Here is a 17,274-nt window from a genome sequence, read left to right on the forward strand (position 1 = left end):
AAGAAACACAGATTTCCACATGTATACTGAGAAAATGTAAGACACACACTACACAACCTACTCTTACCAATAAATTATTGGTAGGTTTAGAAGACATCAAAATGACTGCAGTAACTATTAGAATTGAAAATGTGTTATCGCTCTGAAATAAACATCAGAATTCAGAATTTTTAAAATGTGGCTTAATATACTGACTCTTTCTGTCACAAGTTATTTCTACACGGCACATTGGCTATAGGCCCATGCAATGGAACCACAAAACCTGCTGGAGCTTCACAAAAACTATGATTACAAGAGCCATTCTGACACAAACAAATGTCCCTAACACTTCCCAGCTCAGCCAAATGTTATTTGAAACCTGCCATCTGTATAAAAATTACACAGCTTTCGGAAAGCAACAAGTCTTGGAAGAACATGGCTTTTCATTTCCTTTGTTATTTGATCTAATAGTACTAGAAATCTATGAATTTACACAGTTAATGGCATAAGAAGAAAAGTAAAATCGTCAAAACCTAATAATTTAATATAATATTGAAGAAAATGCTATATTTAAATTAATATATTTCAGAATATTTTTTTAAAAAGTAAATGGACAAATGAGAATGATTTACTTCAGCACTTTGTAAACATTTTAAAAAAGGATTGCCTCCAATGTCATTTCTGATTTTTTTACTGCAACTGAATCCTCAAGTGCAAACTTGTTGCTGAAATTAATATTTTATATCTATTTCTGGGTATTGATATTTTATGTGTATTTTAAAAAGTTGTATTATTAAAAATAATGATTGATATTTTTACTTTCCTTTCAACATCTGTGGATGTCATTTTTTCCTTCAAAAAGGCTAGAAAAAAACGGGATTACTATTAAATGCTGCTGTTTACCTCACATTTTAAAAGATTAGGAAGGTTTGCTAGTTATTTAAATTTATTGCAATAGGGCATTATATGCTGAATTAAAAATGATCCATCTTTTAAAACTATAAATATATTCAAAATACCAATGTCAGCTGTGACAATAGTTGACTGGTTTTCTGGAAGTGAAGCAGAGGTCTGATCTTGGTCCATGCTATGTGAATCATCATTGACCTCATGTTGACTCTGACTAAGTTCTGATCGCAGTTCAGAATATTCATCTTCTTCTCTGAGGAATGAAACATAAAATATTCAGAATAACTAAATGTAGTTTAATAATTTCAAATGATCAAAAATGCTTTTCATAGATATTCTATATTACATTTAGTAATATCTCTAAGACATTAATAAAATGGTCAATGAAGGGAACATAAAGCTCACGAAATTAATCACAGAAGGTATTAAAAATAAAGCTATAGTATATTCAGTGCTATATACTAGTGATTTGGTTATTTAAACTTTGCTTTCAAATAGTTATTTAATTTTTTTACCATTTATAACTTCCAGGTTTTCAGAATAGCACAGAAATGAACAGAAATAGATAGCTTATGCAATTCCACTTTATGGCTAAATGGAATTTCAACCCAGTTTCATCTGATCTACTCTCAGGGATCGGTCACATTTTTCTTTCATTAATCCTTTGCTAGTGTGTCAGTGTTTTACTTTTAAGAAATGCATTATTTCACAATATTAATTGGCAGTTTATACATGAACAAAAAATATACAAGTTAGAAAAATCAGTCACTTTTTTTCACAGAAGGCTATAGCTAGAAATCACTTTCAGTAGCATATCTAGTAGTAGTCAAGTAGTATTCCTTGACTTATGACCACAATTGAGCCCACAATTGCTAAGTAAAAGATTTCTTAAGTGAGTTTTGCCCCATTTTATGACTTTTCTTGCCACAGTTATTAAGTGAATCATTGCAGTTGTTAAGTTAGAAGCCCGGTTGTTAAGTGAATCTGCCTTTTCCATTAACTTTACTTGTCAGAAGGTTGCCAAAAAACATGACCCTGGGATGCAGCAATTGTCATAAATCTGAGTCAGTTGCCAAGTATCTGAATTTTGATCACGACCATGGGAATGCTGCAATGGTTGCAAGTGTGAAAAATGGCCATAAGTCACTTTTTTCAGTCCCATTGTAACTTTGAACGGTAACTAAATGAACTGTTGTAGGACTACCTGTACTTTAAGAACTGCAGAAGTCATTTTTTAAATACCTTACAAGAAAATTTATATTATTGTGCTGACATATTGTACATAAACTATTTACAATATTTCAACAATACATTCCAATACAAATAGATTGTATTGTAAATATATAGTTCAAGGGCTTTCTCCTTCCTAAGAAAATATTTAAGTTTAACTATTTAACTACAATTGAAGGCAGTAATGGAAGACTTTGGATGCCTACAGAATTCCTTCAAAGATGCCTAGATGTAATTGGTTGAGGATTTTCCTTTAAGAGGATAGCAATTATTTGTGATCAAATGCTAGCTGTTTATGATCAAAGGAAAATGTAATATTATTACTTGCTCTTCATGTGAGTGCACAACTATTCAAACTATCAAAACTAAATTCAAATGAGACGTATTAGTTTATTAGGAGAACCAATAAATATTCCAAACATGTCAGAAGTTTGTTTAAAGTTGAAATCAAAGCTATATATTTATTAAAGAAGATAATTAAATTCTAAATAGCACAGTAACTGGCACACATATTAAAATACATGATAGTGAAATATTGGTTAATGCTCTATGAATATGTTAATTACTGGGAACATTACATTCCAACAATAATTAACCTTAAGCAAAAAAACAATTACCATGATGTTGAAGACATGTCCTTTTTGGTTAGAAGGATAATTTGTTTGCCTGCTTAGTCAACTCTCTGCAATTAGTCATTCATTTCAAAACTTGAATTACTTCTTTCCTGGTGAATGAGCTTTTCACCATTTTGAAACTGAACACAGAAGATGCAATGAATTTAAAATTTATTCTGTTTAGCGAAATTGGTTAAATTCAAACTAGGAGGTTATGTGAAAACCTCTTTTTTCTTTGTGAAAACAAACATTTCATGCTTGTTATAGCTGAACACAGTACAGCCAATTTTGAGGGCATCCCTTATACATGCAATTTCCTTCATTTAAAGGAAAGACATCAGTCTTCTTTAATTTTTATTTTATATAATCCATTTAAGGAATATCTTTTTCAAAATTAATTTAGTTTTGAAAGAAATCTGTCTAATTTAACGTATTTCAGTTTAATATGCTCCCTTTCTTTATAACATATGCAAGCTTAATATCCTGCCTCATGTTAATATTAGTATTTCTGAGTTAAGTATGACTTCATTACATACAACTTGCATTTCCAACAAGCCTTTTATACTGTGCATTTTTTCTTGCATATTTTATTTAGTAAATAAGTGCTCCCATCTCTCCCAGATATCACTTATATTAAAATATGGTTTTAGGTTTAGGTTTTATTAAATTTATAGACCACCCCCTCTCCCCGTAGGGACTCGGGGCGGTGTACAGACCGTTCGTGTATAAAACAACAAAACATAACATAAAACATCAGACAAAACAACGCAAACATACCGTCTGTATATACAACCCAAACTAATTAAATAATTAAAAACAATTCTAAAACCAATTTAAAACCCCAAAATTTAAAATTTAAAAAGCCATCCAGGAAGGTCAGTAGTGGGTGTTCCCTGTAAATACAATTACAGTTACAATTAGGCCAGGCCAGCTAATCGAAACAGATGGGTCTTGAGTTTCTTGCGGAAGGAGCGGAGATCCAAGGTGGTTCTAATATCGGGGGGAGGTCGTTCCAGAGGGTTGGGCCCATCACAGAGAAGGCCCTATTCCTAGGCACCGCCCGCCCGCACTGCTTAGCGGAAGGTACCCGGAGGAGTCCCTCTCTGTGAGAGCGGATTGGTCGCAAGGATGTGTGGGGTAGAATGCGATCCCGCAGGTAACTAGGTCCCGAGCCATGGAGCGCTTTAAAGATGACAATCAACACCTTGAAACACACCCGAAAAGCCACAGGCAGCCAGTGCAGCTCACGCAGGAAAGGTGTTACATGGGAGTACCTAGTACTCCCCATAATAACCCGCGCGGCTGCATTCTGAACCAGCTGGAGCCTTCGGGTGCATCTCAAGGGGAGCCCCATGTAGAGAGCATTGCAGTAATCAAGACGGGAAGTCACCAGGGCATGAGTGACTGTGCGAAGGGCGTCCCGCTCTAGTAGGGGGCGCAATTGGCACACCAGGCGAACCTGGTGGAACGCCCCACCTAGCCACGGCTGTCACATGATCATCTAGCGACAGCCGGGAATCCAGGAGGACGCCCAAATTGCGTACCCTCTCCACCGGGGGCAGTTGTTCCCCCCCGATGGCCAGAGATGGAACACACTGGCTAAAGCAGGGCGCCGGTAGCCACAGCCACTCCGTCTTGGAAGGGTTGAGCTTTAGTCTGTTGTCACCCATCCAGACCCGCACGGCTTCCAGACACCGGGACATCACCTCGACGGCTTCGTTGTGGTGGTTCGGGGTAGAGATATATAGCTGAGTGTCATTTGCATACAGATGGCACTCAACCCCGAATCCTCGAATGATCTCGCCCAGCGGTTTCATGTATGTGTTGAACAGGAGAGGTGAGAGGACCGACCCCTGTGGCACTCCGCACGTGAGCGGCCTCAGGGTCGACCTCTGCTCCCCCGCCAATACACATTGCGTCCGACCGGAGAGGAAGGAGGAGAACCACCGCAAAACGGTGCCCCTCACCCCCATCCCCTCCAGCCGACACAGTAGGATACCATGGTCGATGGTATCGAAAGCCGCTGAGAGATCTAACAGGACTAGGATGGAGGAACAACCCCCATCCTTCGCCCTCCAGAGATCATCCACCAACGCGACCAAAGCCGTCTCAGTGCTGTGGCCGGGTCGAAAACCGGACTGGCGTGGGTCTAGATAAGTAATTTCCTCCAGGTGTCGAGGGAACTGTTGTGCCACCATACTCTCAACAACCTTCGCTAAGAAGGGAAGATTGGAGACAGGACGATAATTGGCTAACTCTACTGGGTCCAGGGAAGACCTCTTAAGTAGGGGCCTCACCACCGCCTCTTTCAAGGCGGCTGGTAGGAACCCCTCCCTCAGCGAGGCGTTCACCAGCCCCAGGAGCCAGTCTCGTGTAGCCTCCCAGGCTGCCAGTACAAGCCAGGAGGGACACGGGTCCAATAAACATGTGGTGGCCCGCAGTCGCCCGCGTAGCTTGTCCATATCCTCGGAGTCAAACTCCTCCCAGAGTGGTACCTCAAGACTCGCCTCCGGTGTCTCCCCAAGATCACTGAGGGGGACCCATTCACTCCGGATCTGAGCGATTTTGTCCTGCAGATATTCCCCCAATTCCTCTGCCCTGCCCTGCAAAGGGGCTTCCCGCGGCCTCTGTGAAAGGAGGGAGGGGGTCACCCGAAACAGGGCGGCAGGGCGGTTTTCTGCGGATGCAATAAGGGTGGCGTAATATCGACGTTTAGCCACCCTTAGTGCCACAAGGTAGGTCCGTAAATGGGCTCTTACCTGTGTTCGGTCAGATTCGGCGCGAGAGGATCTCCATCTGTTCTCTAGGCGTCTCTTGTGGCGCTTCATCACCCTCAGCTCCTTGGTGAACCAAGGGGGCAGGGTGGTTCGCTGCCACCGGAGAGGCCGCAAGGGCGCCACCCGGTCCAAGGCCCCGGCCGCCGCACTGTTCCATGCGGCCACCAGGTCCTCCGTCCGGGAGCTGGTCAGGGCTACAGGAAGTGGCCCAAGCTCCGTCTGGAACCTATCTGGTTCCATCAGTCGCCTGGGGTGGAACCATCTAAGATCTTCTGGTTCCGCCTCCCCGCGATGGGGGGTAGCGTCAGGGAAGTCAAGTCGGAGAAGCGAGTGATCTGACCATGACAGGGGAGTAATAACCAGATCCCCCATTCCCAGATCATTCTTCCATCGACCAGAGATAAAAACAAGGTCCAGCATGTGGCCTCCCTCGTGTGTGGGGCCCTGAATTATTTGGGTCAGGTCCAAGGCTGTCATGGAAGCCATGAACTCCCGAGCTACCTCGGATGATTCACCCGTCGATGGCAGGTTGAAGTCCCCCATAACTAATAGTCTGGGGGTCTCAACCGCCACCTCCGCAATCACCTCGAGGAGCTCTGGCAAGGCCGCTGATGCATAGCGAGGAGCCAAGTATGCAATCAGCAGGCCCAACTGACTCCCTGGGCCCCATCTCACATCCGGATATCTGAGGTACGGTGAATTCTCTCGGTGCCAGGACTTCCCGTATAATGACCGCTACCCCACCACCCCTACCCTGGGCACGAGGCTGATGGAATACACGGTATCCTGGTGGGCACATTTCCACGAGGGGCAAATCCCCCTCGTGGCCCAACCAGGTTTCCGTGATCCCTGCAAGGTCCGGCTCCCCCTCAGAAACCAAATCATGGATGAGGAGGGCCTTATTAACAACGGACCTTGCGTTACACAACATCAGCCTCATGCCCCGGCTCTGTAAACCCTGACCACCTAGAGTGCGGGGATTGGTACAAATGACCGGGCATATCCAACGCCCGCGGTCTCCCAACCGACTGCAGAATCTTCTTCTGTCCTCGCATCCACCCCTTCCTGCGACCGTTGGGATATAGGAACCCTCTAAAGGAACGTCATACTGACTCCCCTCCCCCACTCCGCTCTCTTCCTCCTCAGTCCCACCTGTTCGCCTGGCTCTGCTCCTAATCCTGGTCTGGCTAAGCCCTCCCCCCCCCCTGGATCCCCTTAAAACACTTAAAAAACATTTGCACAAAACCCCCCGGAGCCTCCTCTTCCTCCACCTCTCTGGATTGATGCATCCGTCATTAAGGTGGGCCCTCGAAAGGGCAGAGGGCCATATTTGCGAGAGGGGGGACTCCTGCAATAAAATCAGTTCTACCCTTGAGTAAAAATAAACCATAGTTTAGCAGGGCCTCAGATCTATTGAGGGCGCTACAGATGTTAAAATCACTTTAAAAGATGTTAAAATAGGCGCTGCTTACAGCACTGAGTCCAGAAAAAAGGAAAATGCAGAGAGATGCAGAAAGCCAGGGCCTGGGTACCGATGATAAAAGCCAAAAGTCCTAGGTGAGGATGATGGATATAGCAGACCAGTCAATCAGTCTGTAGGTGGTCAAAGCTTAGGTGGGCAGTAGAAAAACAGTAGGGAGCAGGTGGTCGGTGGATGGTAAACCGGGGATAGTAACAGGGGGCAGATGGTCAATGATGGTAGATGAAGGGCCACTACCTTCGCTCCTCCCCTCTCCTTCGCTCCAGCAGCCGCCATTGCCTTTCCCTGTATGTCCCCCATGTGTCCGGCACCTCGAGTCGCCGCGCCGCGCCGCTTCAACCCCAGGGGCCATTACCACCAGCCTCTGGTGCCTCCGACGCCTCAGCCGGCCTCCAATCCTCCTGCCAACGTTTTGGCGCTTCGGCGCTTCGTCAGGCCTCCAGGGCTCCCAGCGCCCGGCTCCTCGGCCTCTCCCGGCACAGCCAACACCGGCAATGGCCTGCATAGCTCCTACTTCACCCAGCCGCTCCACACACTCACACACACGCCAGCCGGCTTCGCCCCGCCGTCCCACGCCGTCCCACGCCCAGCGTTTCCACAGCGGAAGCAGCGGTAGCAGCGGCCGGCACTGGCTCCCTCTCCCGCACCCCGGCTCTCTCACCTCTCGCGTTTTCGTCGTATTTCTCAATCGCCAGACCACCCTGGAGACCCGTTAGGGTCATGATGGAAAGCCAGGGTGGTCCTTTCCTGGACCCGGTCCTCACAGTTGGCATAGAGGACCAGTAGCATTCCCTGCTCACTCAGGCAAGCCCCGCAGCATGCGGAGCTCACGGGTAAGCCGCCATAGCCACCATAGCTCCAGGAAGCTCCACCTCCATTTAATATGCAAAATTAAATAATACTTATATGAATTATACTTATATGAATAAAGTAAGTACCATATTTTTCGGAGTATAAGATGCACCGAAGCATAAGACACCAAGGTTTTGAAGAGGCAAATTTTTAAAAAAGGTTTTGCATTCTGCAAACCTCCCCAAAACAACCTGTTTTTCACAAAAACGGGCCCATTTTTTTTCCCCATAAAAAGGCCATGAATAGCTCTTTAGGTGGTTTGTAGAGAGCTCCTGGAGGGGGATGAGCAAAAAATGGGCCTGGTTTTTTTGTCAAAAAAAAGGGGGGGCATGGATAGCCTTTAGGAGGCTTATAGAGTGCTCCTGGGGGGCAGGGGAGCAACATTTATCAAAAAACGGCCCATTGTTTTGCTCATTTCTGCCCTCCCCAGCCCCCATGAGCTCTCTGAAAGCCTCCTATAAGTTATGCATGGCCATTTTGGTGAAGGGGCGGGGTTTCAGGAGGCAAAAAATGTTGTATTCAATGTATAAGACGCACCCAGATTTTCAGCTTCTTTGAGGGAAAAAGGTGAGTCTTATACTCTGAAAAATACGGTACTTTCTTCAAAAAATATGTTGCACCATCTCTTTTATTTGAGGTATCACAACGTTTGATTTTTTTTGTGTCCTCTAGATCAGTGGTCCCCAACCTTTCTGGGACTAGGGATTGGTTTCAGAAAAGACAATTTTTACATGGACTAAAGGGTGGCAGTTTTGCGTGCAACCTAGACCCTGTACATGCAGAGGTGAAGCTTTGCACACTCGCCCACCATTTGTGTGGCCCAGTTCCCAACAGGTTGGGGTTCCCTGCTCTAGATGTATTGGTCGTACTGACTGAGAATTGTGAAGTTCAACGCATCTGGAAGACTCTGCTATGGAAAGTTGTATTATAGCAAACACAGTATGACTCCAGACTGAAAGCTATTTATGTAAGGCTATTTAGTAAGTGTATGGCATATGTAAACATTTCAAGTCAAACGTGTTACGGAAATTATAACTGCTCATTTTCTTTCAAAGTATTACCTACCTGAGGAAACAGTATTCTTAATATACATTTTTGGAAACAGCCTCTCTTTAAGAAGACTGATATTTTTTCTCACACTTTTTAAATTTTGCATTTTAATATTTCAATACCCATTGCTTCTTTTTTTTTTTTTTGGAACAAAGTTTTATTGGTTTTTTTAGAAATTTACAGGGAAAAAGGTAGTGGAAAAAGTATACAAATTTTGGCAGTTGCGAAGTGCGGTAGGTGCCCCCTCCCTCCATACTCAAAATATACATCTAAACAAAATCATTAGTACATAGTAGTATATAGTCAGCATATTAATTTAATTGGTAATTTCGATCAGTTTATGTCAAAAAGATTTTCTTGTTCATTCTTGTGATCTGAGCTTTCTTGGTATTGCCCCATCTCCCCCCGCCGACCGAGCTCCGGCCCCTCCCGTGTCCTGTGTGTCTGTTGTAGGGTCATCTGATTTTTCTAGGTGTGCTTTGTTTTTTTCCATAAAGGCCTGCACCTCTATGGGTGTATTGATTCTAACTCTTGTCTCCTCCCAGAATATCAGCATACCTTCAGGCATCAGCCATCTGAACCATACCCCCTTCTGGTATAATTTATTCGCTAATTGCGAATAACTTTTTCTTTTTTCCCTCACTTTCTTGGGGATCTGCTTCAGAATGGTTATTTCCCTGTCTTGGTATGTCAAGGCTTGCCCCCTTTGTGCACTCAGAATTTCATCTCTTGTACTTTTTCTGAGAAATTTAATGTGTACCTCCCTGGGTACGTTATGTGTTCTAGCATAGGCTGAATTTACTCTATAAACCAGGTCTATCTCCCATCCCATCTGTTGTTTTTCTTTCTGGATGTATTCAGCCAAAATACTTGTCATGATGTCCCTTATGTTTTCGTCATCTGCCTCCATCACATTTTGGAATCTAAGGTAAAATGACATTCTCTCAAACTCTATTTTCATCTGTTGGGTATCAAGTTCTTTGTTTCCCTTCTGCACCCCTTCCACCCCCTCCCTCATCTCAGCTGTCCCACCCTCCAAAAGATCCAGTCTCTGTGAGTTCTTATTAATTTGAGCCTGATTCTCTTTAATTTCTTCTTTCATCTCCTTTAGCTGTTTCTTTATTTCCTCTTGTTCCTGTAAAAGTTGCTGGAACATTTGTTGAAACTCCGTCTCTGTACTTTTAGGTTGCATCAAAGCTGTTATCGTTGATTGTGTACTAGGACTGGAGGTTGCAGATGTCGGGGCAGAGGTGGCAAAGCCAGGCTTTCCAGGGGGTGGTCTTTTAGGAGACATTGTTTATGGAATAAAGCTCCCTTAACCCATTGCTTCTTAACTTCGCATTTTATTTTGACACTTTAATAAAGTTGTTGTTTATCTTAAGCATGTGTTATTGTTGTTTTAATTGAAAATGTGATTGATAATTAAAAGAATTATCAAGCACTTTACACAGTCGTCCTTCCAGAAGAATTAGATAAGGAAAGCTAATACTTTCCAATCACAAATGGCATCTTATGATAGGTCATATTTTCAGAAGCTATCATTACATAATACATTGTCCTAATGAAAACATATTAAAGTCTGCATGACTACTAATGTTTCAAGAAATATATATTTATCAGGTTTTTTAAAAAAAATTCTTTTCAGCATCCAGCCAGGATGGATTTTTTATATGTTTAATGTTGGATGTTTGGGTCTTTTTTTTTTTTGTCGTTACTGTTGGATGTACTTTTTTTCTGTTTTGTATTTTATTTCTATTGATAAAACAATATATACATAAAAAAGAAATATCATATATGTGACATTCTGGGCACAGCTAATTGCTAGGCTATTTAAATTTATTTTTGAGAACTATTAAGTATACATAATAGAAGTATTTTGAAATATGCTAATCAAAGCTCTCTCTACAAAAACCTAGTTTTCTAGTTATTAATTTAGCCATTGTTGACTTTCAATTACATCACAATCCTATTTTAACTTACGGTTATTACTTAACCTTCTAATAACAGATCAGATAAGTTTGCTTTTCTCATTAAGCAAAATGCAAGAAATTATACAAATTACACAAACTTTTTTACCCCATACACTCCTCCGCTAAGGAATTAATTTGGGATGCTAACAGTGTGTATGCACAGTAATTCTCTCATGGTTTCACACACAATCTAAAATTTGGCTTTTTTCCAACTTCCCTTCTGTTTTAATCAGTGCTGCCACAATACCTTGATATCTATGGTATGAAATCCTCTGTGAATAAAAGAGTTGTTATAATTCAAGTTATGTTAATATTTGTGTTAAATCTTCTGTTAGTTCTTTCATATGAACACTGATTAACACCCCCCCCCCATTTTTTTTCTGACCCTTTGGTAATCTGAATGGGTGACTTTGTTCCCTTGTACAACAAATCAATTTTGCAAAGTTAAGAGATTTATATTCTAAGGAATATGGAGAAAGGGAAATCCTTTTTGGTTATAAATAACAAATATTTTTTTCATTATAAGAGAATTAAGAAACAATAAGAAATCTTCCTTCTAAGAAATGTATAGTGTAAAATAAATATGCAGCATAAAAGCATAGAATTATTTGCTATCAAGATAGGCTTTCACAAAATTCTAAATGACAGTGTGTAAGGTATGTCACACACCAGTAAAGATCTAAGCAGAAGCTAAACACCTCTACATTCTTTCGTTAAGCATTCCTAAAATTAAGAATAGTTAATCAAATAGAGTTTGCTTTTTTCAAGTCATTATTTCAGATACTTCCATAAGTGGCAAGGATAAACTGGTCTAAATTAATTATATAATCCACAACATAATAAATGGATGTAGAAATGTTATTTTAGTTAAGCTAAATGAGAAACAAGGCTTTCCCATATTGCTTATAAAAATCATATATTTTGAACTAACATCTATTTGATGAATTATACAAACACACAACACTTTAAACAAAATAAAGAAAAAATAGCAAGCAGCAATAATATTTTCCCTTTTAGGTCAATTTTTCAATAGGAAAATAATGATTTCAAGTGGTAACTATTGTCAGTACTCCTTTGTTTGCATTAATGAATGTTAAACAATGCCTATATTTTTAATAGAAGAATTAGCTCTTTTGATGCAAACTTTATAGCATATTAAAGATTCAGCAATGCCGTGCTTAGCTATCTTTTTCTTTAAATTATTCATAAGTAGACTATGATGTAAAAAAAATCCCAGAAGGAAACATGGTAAACTATTTTCATAACCCTGGTGAAAAAACTAGTATGGTTCAGTGGTGGGTTTCCATTTTTTTTACTACTGGTTTGCTTATGCGCATGCGTGATGCTTCGCCCGATCCGGGCGGAACTGGGAGCAACCCACATCTGGTACAGATGCAAAGAACAGGTTTCAACTTAACTCTATGTCTTATTTACATTTCTAAGATACTCTATAGTTATCTTTATAACTTTCATCACTTCACATGTTTTTAAAAAATCCTTCCACTATTACCTCTTAAAAACTTATAAAATGTTAAATTATTTGCAAAAAAAATGATACTTATAATTACCATTAGAATAAATCATAATCCAATAGAAAATACTAGATATGAGTATCAAACTTGAAGTTATTAGCAGGTTATTATCCTCATACTTCCTACCTTTCTCAACTATTCTTCCTAATATTTAGCTGCTCTGCTCCCTTCCCCTGTTTTAATCCCAATAGGGATGTGGGTCTAATCATAGGCAAATTTCCTTAGCAATGTAGCAGAGCTCAAAAAGTTCATAAGGCCATGACTATATAGGGAATCCTTAATTAGCTAAGAGATTTTAATTTCCTCATCTATATTTGAGCCGATAAGGTTAAGGATTATGCGCACATGGAGAATAAATTGTAAGCAAGGACAATTTGTGACAATGTATAATGTTATTATTAATCACATGATATATCTATTAAAGCATCAGTGCTAGCTTTCAATTTCCTAAATCGGTCACATGAGATATTCTTAATGTTGACCTTATTCTGGCAGAAAAATACAGAATGAATGGCACCACAAGAATATCCTGTAATAGGAGCTAGAGCTTATCATCTCATACTGAAAATGTTTATTAAACAACAATAACAAAACTTTCTGGTCGTTATATAACTGGAAAAGTTTTTTCACATTTTTAAAAGTTATGAATCAAAACACTAAAAAGGGAACTGTAAGTTAAAGTATCTTTCCACTATTATAATATTTTGAAAGAATTTCAATATGATGCCCTTTTAAAAAGTTACAATGAAAATACATTGAGCTACAACTGATTCAGTTACCCAGTAGGTGATTATAATTTCAAAATCATATCACTTAAAAAGAGAGAATAAAATTTAATTAACTGTTATTTTCTTTACTGCTTTGGTAACATTATAGTTTTATTTGCCATATAAGCAGGAGTTAATCTGATCTATCACAATTGCCGCCTAATATTTTTCCTTACTAGAAATCAAGTTAATAGTTTTCTGTATACTTGTTATTAAATTTTTTTATTAAGAATTACATTTTAAAACATTGACCAATCAAATGTGTAAGAATAATAATATTTTTTATTAATGATGTAATTTGCAAATTTATCTTTTACTATTTGTTAACCAAGGTCTATTTTATGCAATTAATTTTTAGAATGCCCTCTGAAAAATCTGAGATCAACCTTCCCTTCCGTGGCAACCTATAGGCCCATTCTAATTAATCTTACTTCATCAGTTAATTCTTTGCCTGGTCAGCTAAATTCAGACATCAGAACTCAGTTTTGATTATACTTTTATGTTTTAATATGGCCCTTGGGGCAAAGATACTGTGTACCAACGGCCATGGTTGATTCCAGCCAGGCTTCTACTTGGGAAACACTCCACAAATGATGACTGGAGTGATATAGTAAAGGAGTAGGCAGTTTCCAAGTCTTAAAGAGATTTTTATGTTAAACCATGCATTTAAAATTTGACATGGAAACAATGATGCTTATTAGTCATGGTAACCACCCATTAAGATGAAGCTGGACCCTACCCAATAGAAGCCTGGTCACAGCATTCTGGATCTGCTTGTAGTTGATTGTTTCTTCCAAAGGTATTCAAATTCCCAAACAGAGAAATTTAGTCAATAGATTTTGCTGCATACCAAGCAGAAGAGGGTTTATCTGACTTCATTACAGTAATTACAACTTCCAGCCACTTTGCCACAAAAACTCAGAGCTAATATACTGATTTTTGCTGTAACAATTTATGAACAAGTGACATAATTTACAATGCTACAGCCTATTTTTCACAAACCTTTGGTAACAAGTTTTTTTAAAAAAAAACTAACCAGCACTATTCCAAATAGTTTATCTTTCAAATCTCATATTAAATTGTACATAACTGCACATCTTTAAAAATATGTTATCCAAGCAGCTGGAGAGTAAGCAATTGCATTGTTGTAAGACAATTCAGAATGATAATTGGCTTGACTTTTTAATTATTATGTCACCTCCATCAGATGCATTTGAAAGTGTTAATGTCTTATCCAACTCATTATTTGTTGTGTGGCTTCGTGTGTGCTTTGTTGAATAAATTTGGAAGATCTTTGACAATACTAAAAACCAAATGAATCCTGTCATTAAAGATAGTCAGACTGCTTAGAAAAGAAATATATAATATTACATTGCATTGCACACTCTTTGCTTTTGAAGTCATTGACCTAGTTACCTGCGGGACCGCATCTCACCTCATACATCCCTACGACCTATCCGCTCTCACAGGGAGGGACTCCTCCAGGTCCCATCCGCCAAGCAGTGCCAGCGGGTGACGCCTAGGAGTAGAGCCTTCTCTGTGATGGGCCCAACCCTCTGGAATGACCTCCCTCCCGATATTAGAATTACCAATGACCTCCACTCCTTCCGACAGAAGCTCAAGACTCACCTGTTCCGACTAGCTGGCTTAGCTGATTGACAGTTCCATCTTCCACCTCCTGGCAAACATTTTATTGGGGAATTTTTAAGGGTATTTTAATATTTGTATTTTAACTAAGAATTGTACAGTATATTTTTTACCTCCTCCGTCTACGTCCACGTCTATGTCTATGTTCATGTCTATGTATTTGTATATGGTTTTAACATGACTGTACACCGCCCCGAGTCCTGCCTAGGAAAGGGTGCGGTCTAGAAATAAAAGTTGTTGTTGTTGTTGTTGTTGTTGTTATTATTATTATTATTATTATTATTATTATTATTATTATTATTATTATTATTATTATTATTATTATTATTATTATTATTATTATTATTATTATTATTATTATTATTATTATTATATTATTATTATTATTATTTCTACCTGTGCTATTCAGTCCACTAGGAGTGAAATGCAACTGGCAGGGCCCAGGAAGAAAACCTTTGCAGTCATGGCACTCTACCTCTGGAATATCATTCCTTCAGACACCAGGTTGGTCCCTTCCCTGTTGACCTTTCATAAGGCGTTGAAGATGTGGCTTTGTGCTTGAAACTGCGGGCTCTAGAGATGGGCTAGTTTGGTTATGTTGACTGTTCAATTGGGCCTTTATAATTTTTTTCTGCTGCTATGGGTTTTATATTTTTTTGCATATATTTTTATAAGGTTTTTAATTTTGTTAGGTGGCCATAGTTGTGAATATGAGATGGACAACCATATAAGTCCACTGTATGAATAAGAAAGAACAACAAATGGAATTGCATTAAGAGCTTATTGTTATAATTTGATATGGATCTTACTTTGCTTTGCGAAGTCTTACATACATAGATGATATTGAATAAAAAATTATTAGCCTTCATTATTAAAATGTTTCTCTCCATATATTTTGCATACTCTGTACATGCAGTTTTACCATCTATTGATAAAAGCTTATGATTTGGACAACAAATCTATGTAACACTAAACACGATTCGCTCTCACAGGGAAGGACTCCTCCAGGTGCCGTCCACTAAGCAATGCCAACAGGCGGCGCCTAGGAGTAGAGCCTTCTCTGTGATGGGCCCAACCCTCTGGAATGACCTCCCCCCCGATATCAGAACCACCACCGACTTCCGCTCCTTCTGACAAAAACTGAAGACTCACCTGTTCCGTTTAGCCGGCCTGGCCCATTCATAGTCTTATTCTACCTCCTGGCAGATATTCTAATTGGGTATTTTAATTGGGTATTTTTAGAGTTATTTAAATATTGTTTTTAGCTGCTTTGCTTTATGTACAGTTTCTTATTCCCTCCTCTTTTAGGTACTGAGTATATAATTATGTTTGTACTTTCTATTTATTTATGTGTTTTATCCGACTTTACACCGCCCCGAGTCCCTTTGGGGAGAGGGGGCGGTATAAAAGTCCAAATAAAGTAAAGTAAAGTAAAAGTAAAGAGTTTTTTGTATAAAAGCAGTGGATCAGAGTAGTTGGTAGAATTAATATGGACTACTTATAAATAATACTCATTTATAATCAAGAGGGTGTGATGCCTTAATGTTTCAAGGATAGATCGCTCTGAAAGATGTAAGAAGCTAAAGAAAGATATTAAGAATCATCTAATGCCAAAAATGGTCAGCAAAGCACAGTATCATTCATGTTCCCTGGCAAAATCTGGGCAGTGCCAATTTACCAACAACTCTATGGTGGATTTTTGGAAATGCAATCTTGTTAGAGAGTAAAATATCTTTTTCTCTATCATTACAGGGCTCATGATCTACTATGGAGCAGAGTTTTATCTATGAACCCCCATACAACTTCTTTATAGAAATTCTTTATAGAAAGCCAAGGTCATCCTTTCTTTGCATCTCTGCACCTGACCGGAACTGGATAGATGGAAGCTGCCAGCATGGCAGTGGAAGATTGGATCATGTGATGGACTTGTGGGGGCAAGATCTTGAACTTTCCACTGGGTGGGAAAACCAGAAAGCCTTCGGATTCAGGTTTTCCCAGATGTGCCAACATGGCTCAATTGGAACTTTGAGCAATACTTTGCCTTGGACTCTGATTTTCTTTTGGATGCTATTTGGAACCCTGACAGTTACAGCTTCTCAATCTTCCTGGTTATTGCAAACACATTCTGTTCCTGTTATCAATAATATAATCTTCTCCAGTAACCAGAAGATTGTTGACAGACTGTCAAGGCCTCAAGTTTCTTATTCCTATTATAAATATTTAAGTTTAAGGGTTTTTAAAAATGAACTTTTAATTTTGTGTTATTTGATATTAAATGCTAAGGCCTTAGAAAGAATGTCCAACATTTAGAGGTGGCTTGCAGTTATACTTAAGATATTCAGAAATTATTTGAACGTTGGGCAAGAGCTTTTATGAAATGTCCAGGATATGAACAGGGGAAGCAGAATACAGCATTCAATCACTGGTGTTATAAACTAAAGTCTGGAATACTTAGAAAGAGAAATTG

At 39.7% G+C, this 17,274-nt stretch overlaps 1 protein-coding gene across 1 annotated transcript in view; it reads right to left on the reverse strand.

Annotated features, from left to right (window-relative positions):
• The window catches only part of MCC (MCC regulator of WNT signaling pathway), a 217,727-nt gene that overhangs the window by 62,215 nt on the left and 138,238 nt on the right, over window positions 1–17,274 (reverse strand). The window contains exon 6 of the mRNA XM_081943823.1: window positions 999–1,141. Within this exon, the coding sequence (XP_081799949.1) occupies window positions 999–1,141 (143 nt within the window). The remainder of the gene's footprint in view (window positions 1–998; window positions 1,142–17,274) is intronic.

The sequence above is a fragment of the Natrix helvetica genome (genome assembly GCF_964273705.1).
Source record: "Natrix helvetica genome assembly, chromosome: 2".
Lineage (NCBI taxonomy): Eukaryota > Metazoa > Chordata > Lepidosauria > Squamata > Natricidae > Natrix > Natrix helvetica.